General features: G+C 46.1%; 1 protein-coding gene and 1 long non-coding RNA gene across 2 annotated transcripts; both read right to left on the reverse strand.

Annotated features, from left to right (window-relative positions):
• Window positions 1–5277: 5277 nt before the first annotated feature.
• Window positions 5278–13773, reverse strand: LOC135830681 (homeobox protein Nkx-2.2-like). Its single transcript, XM_065342906.1, has 2 exons — window positions 13385–13773; window positions 5278–6952 (listed from the first exon to the last, which is right to left on the reverse strand). The coding sequence occupies exons 1-2, from the start codon at window positions 13662–13664 to the stop codon at window positions 6345–6347; spliced, it is 888 nt and encodes a 295-aa protein (XP_065198978.1). The 5' UTR covers window positions 13665–13773; the 3' UTR covers window positions 5278–6344.
• Window positions 11596–13006, reverse strand: LOC135830682 (uncharacterized). The gene is made up of 2 exons (XR_010556089.1): window positions 12861–13006; window positions 11596–12709 (listed from the first exon to the last, which is right to left on the reverse strand). It is a non-coding gene; the product is annotated as an uncharacterized LOC135830682 (long non-coding RNA).
• Window positions 13774–14250: the final 477 nt, after the last annotated feature.

A 14250-nucleotide genomic window follows, 5' to 3' on the forward strand; every position in this document is an offset into this window, starting at 1 on the left:
GCTAGCATATTGCTCGTTGCAAATTGCACCCTATAATGCTGCTTATAATGCTAGCATTATCCGCCCAGGCCTACCAGCACTGGTCCAGCAGCATGGCAAAAACCATCTAATAATAATAATAATAATATCTTTATTAGGATGACCCAGAGGCTTGTCGCCTATCAAGGGGTTCACCGCTTTGAGGGATGTACATGTACACGTATGAGCTAAAGTGAAAGTAGTGAAAAGTTGTGCAGCGTGAATGCGTTGGGGAGCACACGGGGGGGGGGTTATGTACATGGCGTAGGCATACCGGAGAGCGAAGCACTATGTTTGCAAGTGAGTTTGCGAAGCTCATTCTTGAAAACAATAATGGATGGTTCTGCAGTTAGTCTTGGTGGGAGGCAGTTCCATAAGAGGGAGGTTTGGAAGAGAAACAACGATTTTGATGTGGTATTTGCTTTAGGGAGAATAATTTTGTTGGTGCGTCTCGCACTCTGCGTGATATTGAAATGGAATGAAGCTAGGCAACGTCGATACTTGAAAATAAATTTGTGCATGGTAACCAAGCTTAAAAACTGCCTGCGGTAAAGAAGGGATTCAATGTTAGCTTTTTTATTAAGATCCTGCTTGGGTGTATTAAAGTCGATTTGGATTTTGCGTTTCCTAAGGTAGGATCTTGCAAACCTGGCCTGGACTCTATCCAGCTCAGTCAAGTCGCTTGAACGAAGACGAAAGGACCACACTACGACGCTATACTCAATCACAGGTCTAACATAGCACTTGTAGAGGAGCATCATGGCCTGCGGTGTAAGACGATGTGCCATGTGACAAAGTAGGCTTACTCTCTGCTTGAATTTGCGACTGATGTCAAGGTAGTGTTGACGGAAGTTTAGGTCTGCACTGAAGCGAACTCCCAGATGTTTGAGGATGTCAATACTGGGAAGAGGTAGACCCTCCATAGTGTAGGTGGCAGATGTTGGTGCTGGTGATGATGCTGCCGCTGGCTTATAACGGAAGCTTAAAACAGAAGTTTTTGAGGGCCAAAACTCTCCGCCTCTTTCCCTGGCCCAGTTTTGACATGCATGAATGTCCGCTTGGATACCAGGACTTGACAGAGAGCCTTTGTACGGCAAAAGTAGAGTGACATCATCCGCAAACAAGAAGGTGTGCGAATGATGTATGGCTTCTGGTAGGTCATTAATGTAGATCACGAACAGTAGAGGAGACAGATGCGATCCCTGGGGAACACCACAGTTGGTGACTTTGGGCACTGACATGCATGACTCAATCTTCACGGCTATGCTTCGATCCTGCAAATAACTCTTAGTCCAGGCAGTGACTTTATGGTCCGAGAATTTGCTGACTTGACGGAGGAGAGTTGAGTGGCTTACTCTGTCAAATGCCTTGCAGAAATCTAGGGAGACCAGGTCGAAGTTCAGACGCTCATCAATGTAACATGAAATATGTCACAATAAGATGAAGAGAACCTACCTGCCTACATAATAAAGTATGCATGATTGCACAAGAATGGAGAAGGCAAATGGCAAATGACTATAATCAGTAACTGAGTGTAATATATTTTTTGTGAAAAGAAGGACAAAATGTTACGAGTTATGACTAACTGTCCACCAACGTAACCAGATCTGATACAGTCAGCGAGTGCGACAAAATGGCAGTTAGTCATAACTCGTAACATGTTGTCCTTCTTCTTTGCACAATAATTTAATTGGCTCACCATCCGAGTTACAATTTTTTTACTTGCATATTATTTTTTATGTGTCCTTACATTGTCGACAGATCATCATCGATAAGGGCTCCAAAATTCATGAACTAGTTTTCGGGCATTCTCTTCAAATGAATTACAAGCAACCAGAACCAATGAAACATTTATTAATTATTTCTATTTATTACAACATCTCAAGACTCGGTGGAAACACCGGCCAATGTTAAGAGAGTGGGAGTCTGCACACCTTTTCGGAAAAGTTGCGAAGTAGTTTGTGAAAATGAAGAAAGTTGTGATTTCTTGCAAAACAACGGAAAGTTGCGAAAAACGTGGCCAGCATCTTTGGAAAAGGGCTACTCCGAACCCTTTACCATGCGGACCACCAGCACTGATCAGTTGCATTGTACACAGTTGTGTAGCTTACATACTGGAATTGTGGTACAACCATGTAGTTATGCTCCTACCTCCGAAAGGATGCCTCATTATGCTCCAAATTTTCAACCTCCAAATTATGCCAATAATTATGCCAGCATAATCCGCCGGTGCCTAGCCCTAACCCGGCCTTATAATTGAGGACGGTCTTGTTGTCGAGGACGGTCTTTTATTCTCTCAACCCAGTTTGACCCTCCGGTCTTCTATTTTTCGCCACACAGTTTTACCCCCGTTCTTCCATTTTCTTCTACACAGTTTGAGCACGGTCTTCTATTTTTCTCATAATCATCTAGTAGGCCCGGTCTTCTAATCGGAGACGGTCTTGTATTTTTTCCAAAAAAAAAAAAAAAAAGTAGAAAGGAAAAGGACATAATGGAAACGGGTTAAAGAGTAACTATCCACAACTGTAGCTAGATACTATATACAGTCAGAAAGTGCAATAACTAGGCACATCACTGACAGAGTACTGAGACATTCGACGTCCTGACACCTAGCTTCAACACATCTCCGTAGCGCTAACCAACAGCCTTCCAACTTGGAAGGTTCAAGGTTATGGAAAGACCAAAGAGAAGAAGGCAAGCGCAACGAAAACGAGCACAAGCTACAGTCCCAACGGAACAAAGAATGTGGATTGTTACTGGACGATGACGAGACCAGTAGGCGATTTGACAAAGCCAAGTTAGAAGGCTGTCGGTTAGCGCTACGGAGATGTGTTGAAGCTAGGTGTCAGGACGTCGAATGTCTCAGTACTCCGTCAGTTTTGTGCCTAGTTATTGCACTTTCTGACTGTATATAGTATCTAGTTACAGTAGTGGATAGTTACTCTTAACTCGTTTAATTATGTCCTTTTCCTTTCTACTTTTATTATTGGCTCAATACCCGAGTTTCAAATATTAATAATAATTATACGTTCCGCTTCTGTCCTATCTCCTATGATCAAATTCCATTATCAAGACAATTCTTAATATGACGAGAGACACGATTATGAAAAAGGCTTGCACACACTAAATTCCAGTTGTGTAACCATGGTCCCAGAGGAACATGGTTGGGAAGTGTGGATACTGACGTGACCAAGCCAACGGCTATCAAAAGTTTGAACGCCGTGTTCAGAAATATTACATGAACATGTAATCAGTCTACCAGCTACACAATTCTACCAAAGTCTTGATTACGATAAATTAGGAGGTAATTTAGCAAGATTGTTGTTGTTGTTGTTGTTGTTTTTTATTTTACTTCGCAGATTCTAACGGGCAAGTTGCCCAATAACAAGAAAGCGAAGAAAAAGAAAATAATAATAAAAAAAATAACCGGGAGCAGCAGAAAATGAATAATAGCTTTAAGAACTCAGATGGTGAGCCAAGGAACAAATTTCCATGTTACAAAAAATCGCTTTTAAAAGTAAAAAGAAAAGAGCGGGTGGTACAGAAGTCTTTCTATTCTGAATTCCCTGAACGAAGCAGAGACTTTAGCTGGGTACATGTCAATATTACACAGCAGCACAGTAGCAAGAGAGCTACCTCGGTCGGCATCAGTGGACGTGGACTACGAGTAGATGCGACATACGAGTGGATGCGACAGCAACAGTGACTGGTTGTAAACGTTGCAAAACTGTGTGATACACAACAACTCTTACAGTCATAGTCCTTGCCCGTATTCACACAACGATTTGATTGAAACGGGAATCATAACTGCAAAACGCAGAGAGATCTACAAGCGCAACCAACCGGCTCACGAAGAGGGAGAGAGACAAATAATGGGAGCAAGGCAAAAGGCAAGGAACGACGAAACTGCTGACATGCTGAATAGGGTCCTGGTACAACTACATGTATACCCAAAGGGAACGCCACCTAGTTCTACATGGCTGCAGTGCACATTGAAATAAGGAGAGCATGGTGCGGAAGTAAGCGGCGCATGCTGACACCATATCCAAGCAGGGGTACCACAAGGTAGCATCCTTGGACCTACGTTATTCCTCCTGCACGTAAATGACTGCGAGGACATCTTGCCTGCTTGTGCTGAGCTTGCCACCTATGCAGATGACACGACACTGTATCAGTGCATCTCTGCCACCGCCCGCATATCCGACTCTGCAGCACAACTCCAGGAAGCAGTGGACGCCGTCTCCCACTGGGGTTCCAAGTGGAAGGTCACCTTCGAGCCATCCAAATCTCAGGCCCTCATCATCGACCGCCGCAAGCCTCCCCCAGCGCTCTTCAATGGAGTGACTGTTCCTGAAGAGAAGGAAATTGAATTTCTGGACATGACATTCGACTCGCAACTGTCCTACTCATCACACCTCCGCGCCGTGGCCTCAAAGGCTGCCCAACGCCTACACTTACTGAGAAAAGTTGCACACCTGTTGGCCTCTAGCGGCCGCACGGCAGTCTACAAAGGCTTCGTGCGGCCAACAATGGAATACTGCTGCCTGGTGGGGATGGGGTCATGCACTTCGAGGCTGGACAACATACAGCTCAAGGCACTGAAGGTGATTGGCCCAGGCGCCTGGCTCCCCAGCCTGAAACACCGCCCACTGTTTGCTGCGCTTTCGTTCACTTTCAAGCTATCCTACCTTCTAACAACAAGCCCCCTGAAGCCCATCCTCCCAACTCCAGCTAGTGGGTGGTCGATCCACTAGGTTACCCACGGAGACTGCCAACTGCCACCCGCTCCAGCTCAAGTCGGCGCTGCCCGTGCGCATTCGTAGCAGCCTCCAGGGTTCCTACCCAGACTGCATCATTCCTTTGTGGAACAGCTTACCAGCGACCATTCTACCAGAACGGCCGCATTCCAAACAGCTCCAATCCTTCAAGGAAAAATGCGACAAGTATCTGCTGCACTTGGACTGGCAAGCAACCACCGACGCCCTATGAAACGGTTTAGACCAGCGCCTCACTAACACCCCCCCCCCCCCCCTACCACAATGTGACGTTATCTTTCACTCTGCATCTCTCACGACCATCTACCCATTGTCTTCGTTCCTCACTACAGTATTATTCATTTCCTCTCTTCCTCCCCTCCTCATGGTTTTGCTGCATTATGGCGCGCTTTGTCTGCGTAGACGTCGAGACATTTAAGGTCGGCAGAGCAGCCTGGCCCCGCTACCACTTCTCGCACATACTCGGGAATATAGTGGACTTTCGTATTGAAAATATTATAAAAAATTAATAATAAACGGTGAGGGCGCAGGAGGAGAAAGAAGAAAACAATACACGACAAAAAGACAAGGAAAAAACACCAAGAAACAACAAAGAACAAGCAGTAATAAAGAGACGACAAATCGGGACGACCAATCAGGGACCAATTACGTACAGAACACATGACCAAGACCAAGACAACTAGACCACGGACGAATCACACATCACTCTCACTCCCAGTCCAAATTAGCATTGCCCATGTACAGCATTCACTTGACAGTCACTGTCACACGGAAGCAGATTCTCACACTCTGACAACGCGTACCCTTGCATGCACCACATACTGTACCATAAACGTCACACATCATACCATACTCGCACGTACACTTAGACCATAATATTAATTATGACATAAGACACGGGACTCCACGAGACAAGAACCAAATGCGACATGGTTAAATGATAGACGAACGGTATTTCGTGTAACAGGCCCTTGATAACCTTCATTTACTTCATTATTTCGTTCTCTCTCAATCTCGTAATCTCGAGTCCCTCGTGTGAGCAAGAATTTCTCCTTCTGTTGCCTGCGTGCGTGCCGCGAGTTCTCAACGCTAGTAAGGAGTAGAGTACGAAGAGGGAATTGGCATAGTTGCTGCTGAACCGGGTGCTCCAGGAGGTTGCATCTGGAATGCCTGTTGCTGCTGCTGCATCATGGCAGAGGGTGGAGCTCCATGAACCCCCGACATAGCTGATGCCTGGAACTCCATTTGCTGTTGTGCTGGCATTGGCATTTGTGGTAAGGCTGCTGCCATGGCAGAGGGTGGCGCTCCATGAGCCCCAGACATAGCTGATACCTGGAAATGCATTTTTTGCTGTGCTAATCTGGAGTCCAAACCTCTGGCAATGATGTCACATATGTCACACGAGCCACTGGAGTGCGTACATGCAGATTGTGATGAACTCGTTGCTCTTGGAGGTGGCATCTGCATTGCTTGTTGCTGCTGCTGCATCCTGGCAGAGGGTGGAGATCCATGAGCCCCAGACATAGCTGATGCCTGGAACTCGTTTTGCTGTTATCCTGGCATTGGCATTTGTGGTATGGCTGCTGCCATGGCAGAGGGTGGAGCTCCATGAGACCCAGACATAGCTGATGCATGGAACTGCATTTGCTGCTGTGCTGGCATTGGCATTTGTGGGATGGCTGCTGCCATGGAAATGCCAGCCTGTCTCTGAGCCAATGCAGGTTGTGCTGCTTGCAGGTGTCCGTGGTAACCACCAAACATAGGATTCATACCAGCTGGTCCGCCCATACCTGTTGTATGGGAAATATCCTCACCATTGGTTGTTGACTCCATGAAACTGCTCCTCAACTTTTTGCGGCGCCTCGCGAACCACATCCTGACTTGGCTCATCGTTAGATTCAGCCTGTTTGCCAGTTCCTGGCGTTCCACTTTGGATATGTATATCTTGGTTCTGAATATGCACTCCAACTTCATGACTGTTGACTTTGGCAACAGATATGGATTTCGCCACTCTACGTTCCCTGTGTCTCGATTGGGTCCATCCTTTGTGGAAGTGGATGCAGCAGATTGGCTCTTTCCAACCCCCACCCTGACATCATTTCCAGGCGTGACCGGCGTTGCCCTGGGAGTTGCTGTGGCAGTGACAGGAGCGGAAGCTGCTGTAAAGAGAGAATTGAGAGTGGAAATAGCAAATCGAAAAATAGGATAAGCGTTTCTGCTACAGCACAGCCTGGTGTTTTGTGTCTCATGAATTTATCACGTACCGTTGGGTATTATCTCATGTCTGAACGTGCAGCATGTTATTGCAATACCACTTTACGCACCCAAGATGGCAGAGGTCCTATCTGTTCACGTGCAGACAGCTGGTTCCCGGGACATACAATCCTGGGGCCTAAGAACACAAATCCAAGGGAGAAGGCAACTTTGTCTAACGCCAGTTGTTAATTTTGGAGCAAAAAGAGGAAGAAAGGACTGAAGGAGAGTTGATTTTACGGACAGTGTGAGGTGCGTTGGGGTCATGTATGCAAGCAAAAACCTAGCCCGCAAAGATGAGGCTGTAAAATCGAGGTTAGGTGAGCTGGTCTCATTTACGGATTGCTAAGAGCGTAGACGAGTATTGGGTATAAGACTATCATGAATGTACAGTAAAACCTGTCAATGCGACCACTCGGATAAGGCGACCACCTGTCCTAGAAAAACACTGCAGCCAGGACCAAGGGATGTTATTTGCAGTCAACTGGCCCTTGATAAGGAGACCACCTGGTAAAGGCGACCACGTTTTTGAAGGTCCCTTGAGCGGTCGTCTCAGACAGGTTTCACTGCAGTTCTTGTTGTCATTATGGGCAGATTGTCAAGTTTCATCTTCTTTTTCTTTAAACAACAATCGTGTCTTGACTAGGATTGAGAGCAAAGGATAATCCTACAGTAAAGAAAAAAGGACCAAGAAACCAAAAGTTACGCTTTAATGTCCGCCAACACCACCAGTTACTTAACAATCAGCTCCTGCCATAACATTGCACGGCACCAACCGACGTTACTGACATTCTACAACTAACTGAGTAACAGTTCTAGCACATCTTGGAGGTGCACTCCAACAGCCTTCCAAATTGGAAGGTTCTAAGTCATAACAATAACATGATCTTCGCATCTTTGAGTCACACAAGTTGTGTGGAATGTTGCTTTGGGTTCTTGAACCGTGGTTTGACCGTATTGTCCAGTGGTCTTGCCAGTATCGTCATCAACATGCATGAACATCCGCCAACGTCCTTCACAGCTAAGACTTACAGCTCGTTGCTTGTCTTGGTGGCGCTCACCTTCCCCTGCTCATGTTATTTCTATAACTTAGAACCTTCCAAGTACGTTGGCAGGCTGTTAGTTGTAGACCGTCCGTACCGGCGGTCAGTTTCGTGCAACGTTATCGCATGAGCTGATTGTTTAGTGACTAGTGGTGTCAGGGGACATTATAGTAACTTGTGTTTTCTTGATCCTTTTTTCTTCACTATAAATCGTGTTTTGCTTTTTCTTTGTAAATGTTAGATCTGGTCAGTGATATCATGTTCTGTCACTGCTAGGCACCGGCGGATTATGCCCGCGAAATAACGGAATTATGCTTTCATGGATTCTCGCATTATGCTCGCAAAATCCTCATATTAACGTTGGCAGGCTGTTGGAGTGCGCATCCAAGCTGTGCTAGAGCTGTTAGCCAGTTAGTTGTAGACCGTCCGTACCGGCGGTCAGTTTCGTGCAACGTTATCGCATGAGCTGATTGTTTAGTAACTTGTGCTTTCTTGATCCTTTTTTCTTCACTATAAATCGTGTTTTGCTTTTTCTTTGTAAATGTTAGGTCAGGTCAGTGATATCATGTTCTGTCACTGCTAGGCACCGGCAGATTATGCCCGCGAAATAACGGAATTATGCTTTCATGGATTCTCGCATTATGCTCGCAAAATCCTCATATTATGCTTTGGCACGCGGGGATACATATTCACTTTGTTGTGCTTATGGAGCCTCAAAGTTAGGAAAATTGTGCCATTTTCGCACTTGCAAGTACAACAAAATACATGAGTATCCCCAGTCCAAGGTGTCCATGCATACTAGAGATCAACCCGGAAAAGAGAAATCATTACTTCTTCTATTCATTTGCTTTGAAAGATTTTTTCCTCACCTTTGAAAACTGTCATGATCAACTGTCTTTGTAATCGTCATACTCGTCCAACAGATGTCACCCTAACCCTGCGAATTCTCATAATCAGCTCATCTCTCCCGTAGCTCCAGCTTTCCTTTCATCATTACCGAACATCAACTATACCTCAATTTGTTTAGTTATTACTTATTAGAGCAATGTCCATAGCCTGCACAGTCATAGCTGCTAAGATCCAGACGTCATGACTTCGTACCAAGCTTAGTGTACATGTACGCGGAGTTTTGTGGACTACCCATCACTATCTCGTCCACCCCGGGATACCTGATAAAGGCTGATTCACTCGCATCTTCTGCCACATGTACTGTATCAGGGTGAGAAAGAACTTTGAGAAGACGAGTTCGAGCTCACAAAATGTATTCCATGATTTCTACCCTGCTTTTCATTGAAAACACTATCTGCATAACCTCCGAGCCCTTTACCATGCAGACCACCAGCACTAATAAGGTGCATTGTACACAATTGTGTCGCCTACATACTAGAACTGTGATACAATAATGTTATTATGCTTCTACCTCCGAAAGGATGCCAAATTATGTTCCAAATTTTCAACCACCAAATTATGCCAATAATTATGCCGGCATAATCCGGCAGTGCCTAGTCACTGCCTGTGTAAGAGAATTATTCTAAATTACAATGATACACTAAGATGCAGCGTAGCACTAGCGGGGATTGCGTAAGCACTGCCCTTGGTCAAGCAGAGCAAACCACAAGAGAAGCGGACCTACGTGAATGTATGACGTTGGCGTGCAAATAATGCCAAATATGCAGTGTGTGGTACATGGAAGGTTATGTGTAATAGCTTGGTGACACATATTACGTACAATGCACGTAATGATGTCAAAGATTTCAACAAAAACAACAACAACAACACAGTCATCATTTTTTTTAAATATTAGAGCAATATCCATAGCCTGCACAGTCATGGCTGCCACAATCCAGAGCCAGAACGGTTATGACTTCGTATCATGCATAATGGTACATGTACGCGGAGTTTTGCGGACTACCCGTCACTATCTAGTCCGCACCAGGATACCTGATACAGGTTGATTCACACACATATTCTGCTACAAGTCCTGTATTAGTGTGAGAAAGAACTTTGAAGAAGATGAGTTTGAGCATACAATAATGTAATGCCATGCTTTTCATTGAAAAAAACTATCTGCTTGACCTCTGAACCCTTTTCCACGCAGACCACCAGCACTGATCAGGTGTATTGTACACAATAGACCGATCCCCTTATTATTGTCTGGGTTCGAGCAAGGGGGCAACTCCGCAGTCGCGTGGGATCCTGCTGCACACACGCGACCAACCTCACCTCGGCTTTGCGTGACTTCTCGCATGCGAAGTGCAGAGCACGCGAAATCTACACGCAGTGCAAGCCTGCCTACAAAAAATGCCACAAGGACTTTTGATTTGAGCTGTTTTGTTTTTGTTTAGACGTCTTCCTTTTTACGACTTCAGGATGCCTTCTCAGGATCATTGCTGCGTTCCTCACTGTCAGAACAGGAGGACGAAGCAAACAAGTCATTTCACTCCTTTCGTCGTGTGGAGCCACAGCGGCCTGGAGCAAGCGGATCCAGGCTATTCCCCGTGAGGAAGGACGTAGTTTTAGGGTCACTCTGAATATTTGAGATGCAGCGATCATTTCGATCCCGAAGTCGAAATCGTTTTGCCCAGCTCTACAAGGGCAGGATGAGTCCAGGAAACCAAACAGCTGTCCTACGGTACCAGGTTTGCTTTTCGCAAGAGAGTGGAGTCTGGACGCTCTGCTCCCCATGCTCGCAAAACAGTATTTGCTGAGCCTAGTGCAGTTCGGTCATGGAAGTGCATCTGCATCACGAGCTTCCCATGCTCGCAAACCAGTATTTTGCTGAGAGGCAACGGCATTTTGAGTTGGAAAGGAACCTGGCTTAGTGCAGTTTGGTCCTGTAATGGGAGTGCAGCATCTGCATCAGGAGTTGGCAGCAAGTAGAGCTCGTGTACAGAGTCTCGTGGAGCAGTTGGACGATGGGGTGAAGAAAGCCGAAAAACAGCTTACGTACAATAACATAAAGAAAGACTCTGAGCCGCGCCAGTTTCTGACTGGTTTGCCTTCAGGTGTTTGGACCGCTCTGTGGGACTTCTTTGAGCCTAGCCGAGAAAATGTACTGCGCCGAGCCAGATCTGCGAAGACGGAAGCTGAGGGACGGCGGATACAGTTGGAGGTGGCCGTAAATCGCCAATGAGCATGTAATGGAGGATCAGCTGCTATTGGCATTGATGTGTCTAAGCCTGGGCCGAATGGGACAGAAGCTGTAATGCGTGGCACAAGTTAATCATCCGTTTCACGGTATATACTATATAGCTAGCTGAGCTGGAAAGTTGTCTTGTTCCTCCGTTTGGGCATGATCCCCATTTGGGCGAGCTGGCGTTCAGTCATCAATGCCATGTACCGCAAGACATTCTGCATTGTGGATGAAACAGTTCTATTTTGCCATGCACTTAGGGTTCTCTCACCGGCACAACAAGACCCAACAGATCCTTGCGCTCTTATTTTCTCCCATGGTAACATTGCTGATCACAACACCCGGTAGCCAGTCGCAGATGCAACCAAATCAACCAGGTTCTCTTACTCTTTTTTTCCAATACTGAAACCAAAGGTATACCAATATTTGCATCGAATGCAGTGATGATTTCAATACTGTCCACTAGTACAACGCATTACCAGACTGGCATATAATCATGATAATATTATCCATTTCACAATCACTGTCATTGCTTTCTTAGATCTCCAATCATCAATATCGGACCATAAACCGTCTATCATCTTCTATTATATCATCATTAGTATCCCGCTACTATCCTCCTCTAACGATGAGCTCGAAGAAAAGAAACAGCGGTCTAGAGGCGTAAACAATATCTGTCAACGGAAGTGTCCTTGCTGTGCTGGTGTGTTTATGCTTCGTGCATTAGTTCGGCCAAGAGCGCATGGTGGTGGCGGGTTGAGGATGTTAAATATACTAGAAAATAGTTCACTCTGAACGTGCAGGGGGGTATATTCATAGGTTCGAAAGAACTGCACACACACTTTGCTGCAGACAGCGGCAAGCTTTGGCCCTCGTGCTTCGAAGAGGGAGCAATCCACTGCGCTACGCTTGCGATTAACAGCAAGCTTCGACTTTTCAAAGGTACGACTCATCATTGGCTCTGGGGTAATGTTCCTGGAACAAATGCCCCATAGCCAACTGAGGGCCAGGGAGCACGCAATCTGCCTTCCTGGGCGAGAACTGTTCCAGCACAAGAAGCAGCACGAATACATGCTGACAAAGACCACCATCACCACCAGCCGGCACACAGCACACTGTTCTTCAAACACCATCCACTCCGTCCATGTGTTTGCACTGTCCTCCTCTAGCTCTTCACGCTCAACAAATAACACGCACTGCTCATCGTTTTTTTATGCTTCCTCTGGGTTGGCTAGCCCTTCGACTTGACAAAACAGCGATCACCACTGCACTGCTATCGTCACCTCATAGCAGTCGCTTCCACCAGTGGCTTTTCCTGTCTTTGCAAGGTGTCCAAGGATGGCTGCTGTTGTCATTACAGGCAAATCAGAAGTACTTTAGTGGCTGATGTCCAACCAGATCGTTGGAAAATCGATTTTCCACTTCAGGGCTGCTGATCGCGACTTGGTGACTTGGCAGCACCACGGTTACCTTCATAGAAGATGGCTCTGGAGAGGAAAAGACAGACCAGAAAAAGGTTAATATTATCTTCAGCACCGATCGCAAGGAGAAAGAAATGTGGTCTGCTGTAGCCTAGGCACAAAATAAATCTCACAACACGATTCGCGATTCGAATATTTCAACAACAAAAAAACTCACCTCTGGAGTAACTCCTGTTTGTGGCCCGAGATCGTTCCCTCCCGCGCCTTGAAAAAATCCTGCAGCGGCATCACAGTCCATGTCTCTCTCGGAGACTCTGCTCCTACCAGCAGGAGGTTTAGCACCGCTCGAAGCCATCGCAAACTACTTGATCTAAGCAGAAGACATTCCAAAACAAACCTGAAACACACTGTCAAAGATGCTGTCACGTTCAAAAACTAGCTCGATCGCGAGTGAGGTTGCCCCCGTGCTCGAACCCAGTATAATAAGGGGATCGGTCTATTGTGTAGCCTACATACTAGAACTATGGTACCATCATGTACATGTAGTTATGCTCCTACCACCGAAAGGGTGCCAAAATATGCAGCAATATTTCAACCACCAAATTATGGCAATAATTATGACAGCATAATCCGCCGGTGCCTAGCTGGTAGTGCTCAACTACAGGCCGCAAAGTTATACTGCTAGAAGCTTGCATCCGAACAGACTTTAATTAAGAAACGAAACGCAAAGCGATGCCTCACCAGATTGATGTCGATTGAGCTCATCTCCTCTGACGTCGGCGTTCACAGGCGTCTCAGCATTGCCACTGGACGGAGTGGGCTGTTGCGGTGGCAAAACAAACGAATGCGGCGTTAGAATGACGGTACCCTTGTTGTCCGCAATTGCCATCGTGGTGTCTTGGGAAAGTGCAGCCCAGTTCCTGACTGGCGGCATGGACATGGTGGAAGGTGGCTGGGCTATCCGACCAGCGTTATTGACATTTCGGCTGTTGGACAATTGGAACGAAGTATCTTTCTCCATACTGAATGAATCAAACAATGCCTGAAGAGCGAAGTAAACACACACACTTGATCAAATTCAGCTTCAGGACTGCCATTGCCTCTTGGTAACAAAAGGAATAGTTTAGAATGGAGGTGCTGCTCGAAATACTTGGCATCTACTTTTCACCTTTCTTTGTCCCCACCCCAGTTCGCTTGGTGACGTGTAAACTAGCACCACCTATTCCTGTGTACATCTCCCTCTCATTCTGATTGACTTAGCACTTGTGATAGTGATGTCCGATAGGGTTCATAACACCTCCATTCCACACTATTCCTTTTGTGCTGATTTGTCACATTATGTGAGTTAGCTGAGTGTTCACACCTTGCGCCAGTATCGTTTAACCCCATTCATTCAACCACTGCTTCTCCTCTGACGAGTTCCCGGTATCTTTATGGAACGAAACAAGCCTTGTCAGGAGTAACACTAAGTTACTTGCTTTCGTGGTATGTGGCTGGTGAACTGTTCGTGCTGTTGTCTCCTAGCGTCGTGTGTTCTCCTCGGGTCAAATGAAAAACCTATTAGTAAAGCACTCTGCGCCATTTTGTGTGCTTCTCCTGCTGTGTGC

This window comes from Sycon ciliatum, unplaced genomic scaffold (assembly GCF_964019385.1).
Source record: "Sycon ciliatum unplaced genomic scaffold, ocSycCili1.1 SCAFFOLD_162, whole genome shotgun sequence".
In the NCBI taxonomy this organism is placed as follows: Eukaryota; Metazoa; Porifera; class Calcarea; order Leucosolenida; family Sycettidae; genus Sycon; species Sycon ciliatum.

Excerpts from the sequence above, each read along its gene's own strand:
- LOC135830681 (XM_065342906.1), bottom strand. The coding sequence starts at position 13,664 with ATGGAGAAAGATACTTCGTTCCAATTGTCCAACAGCCGAAATGTCAAT. Across the intron at positions 6,953-13,384 it reads GCTCAATCGACATCAATCTG|CAGCTTCCGCTCCTGTCACT; the intron begins GTGAGGCATCGC and ends CTCTCTTTACAG.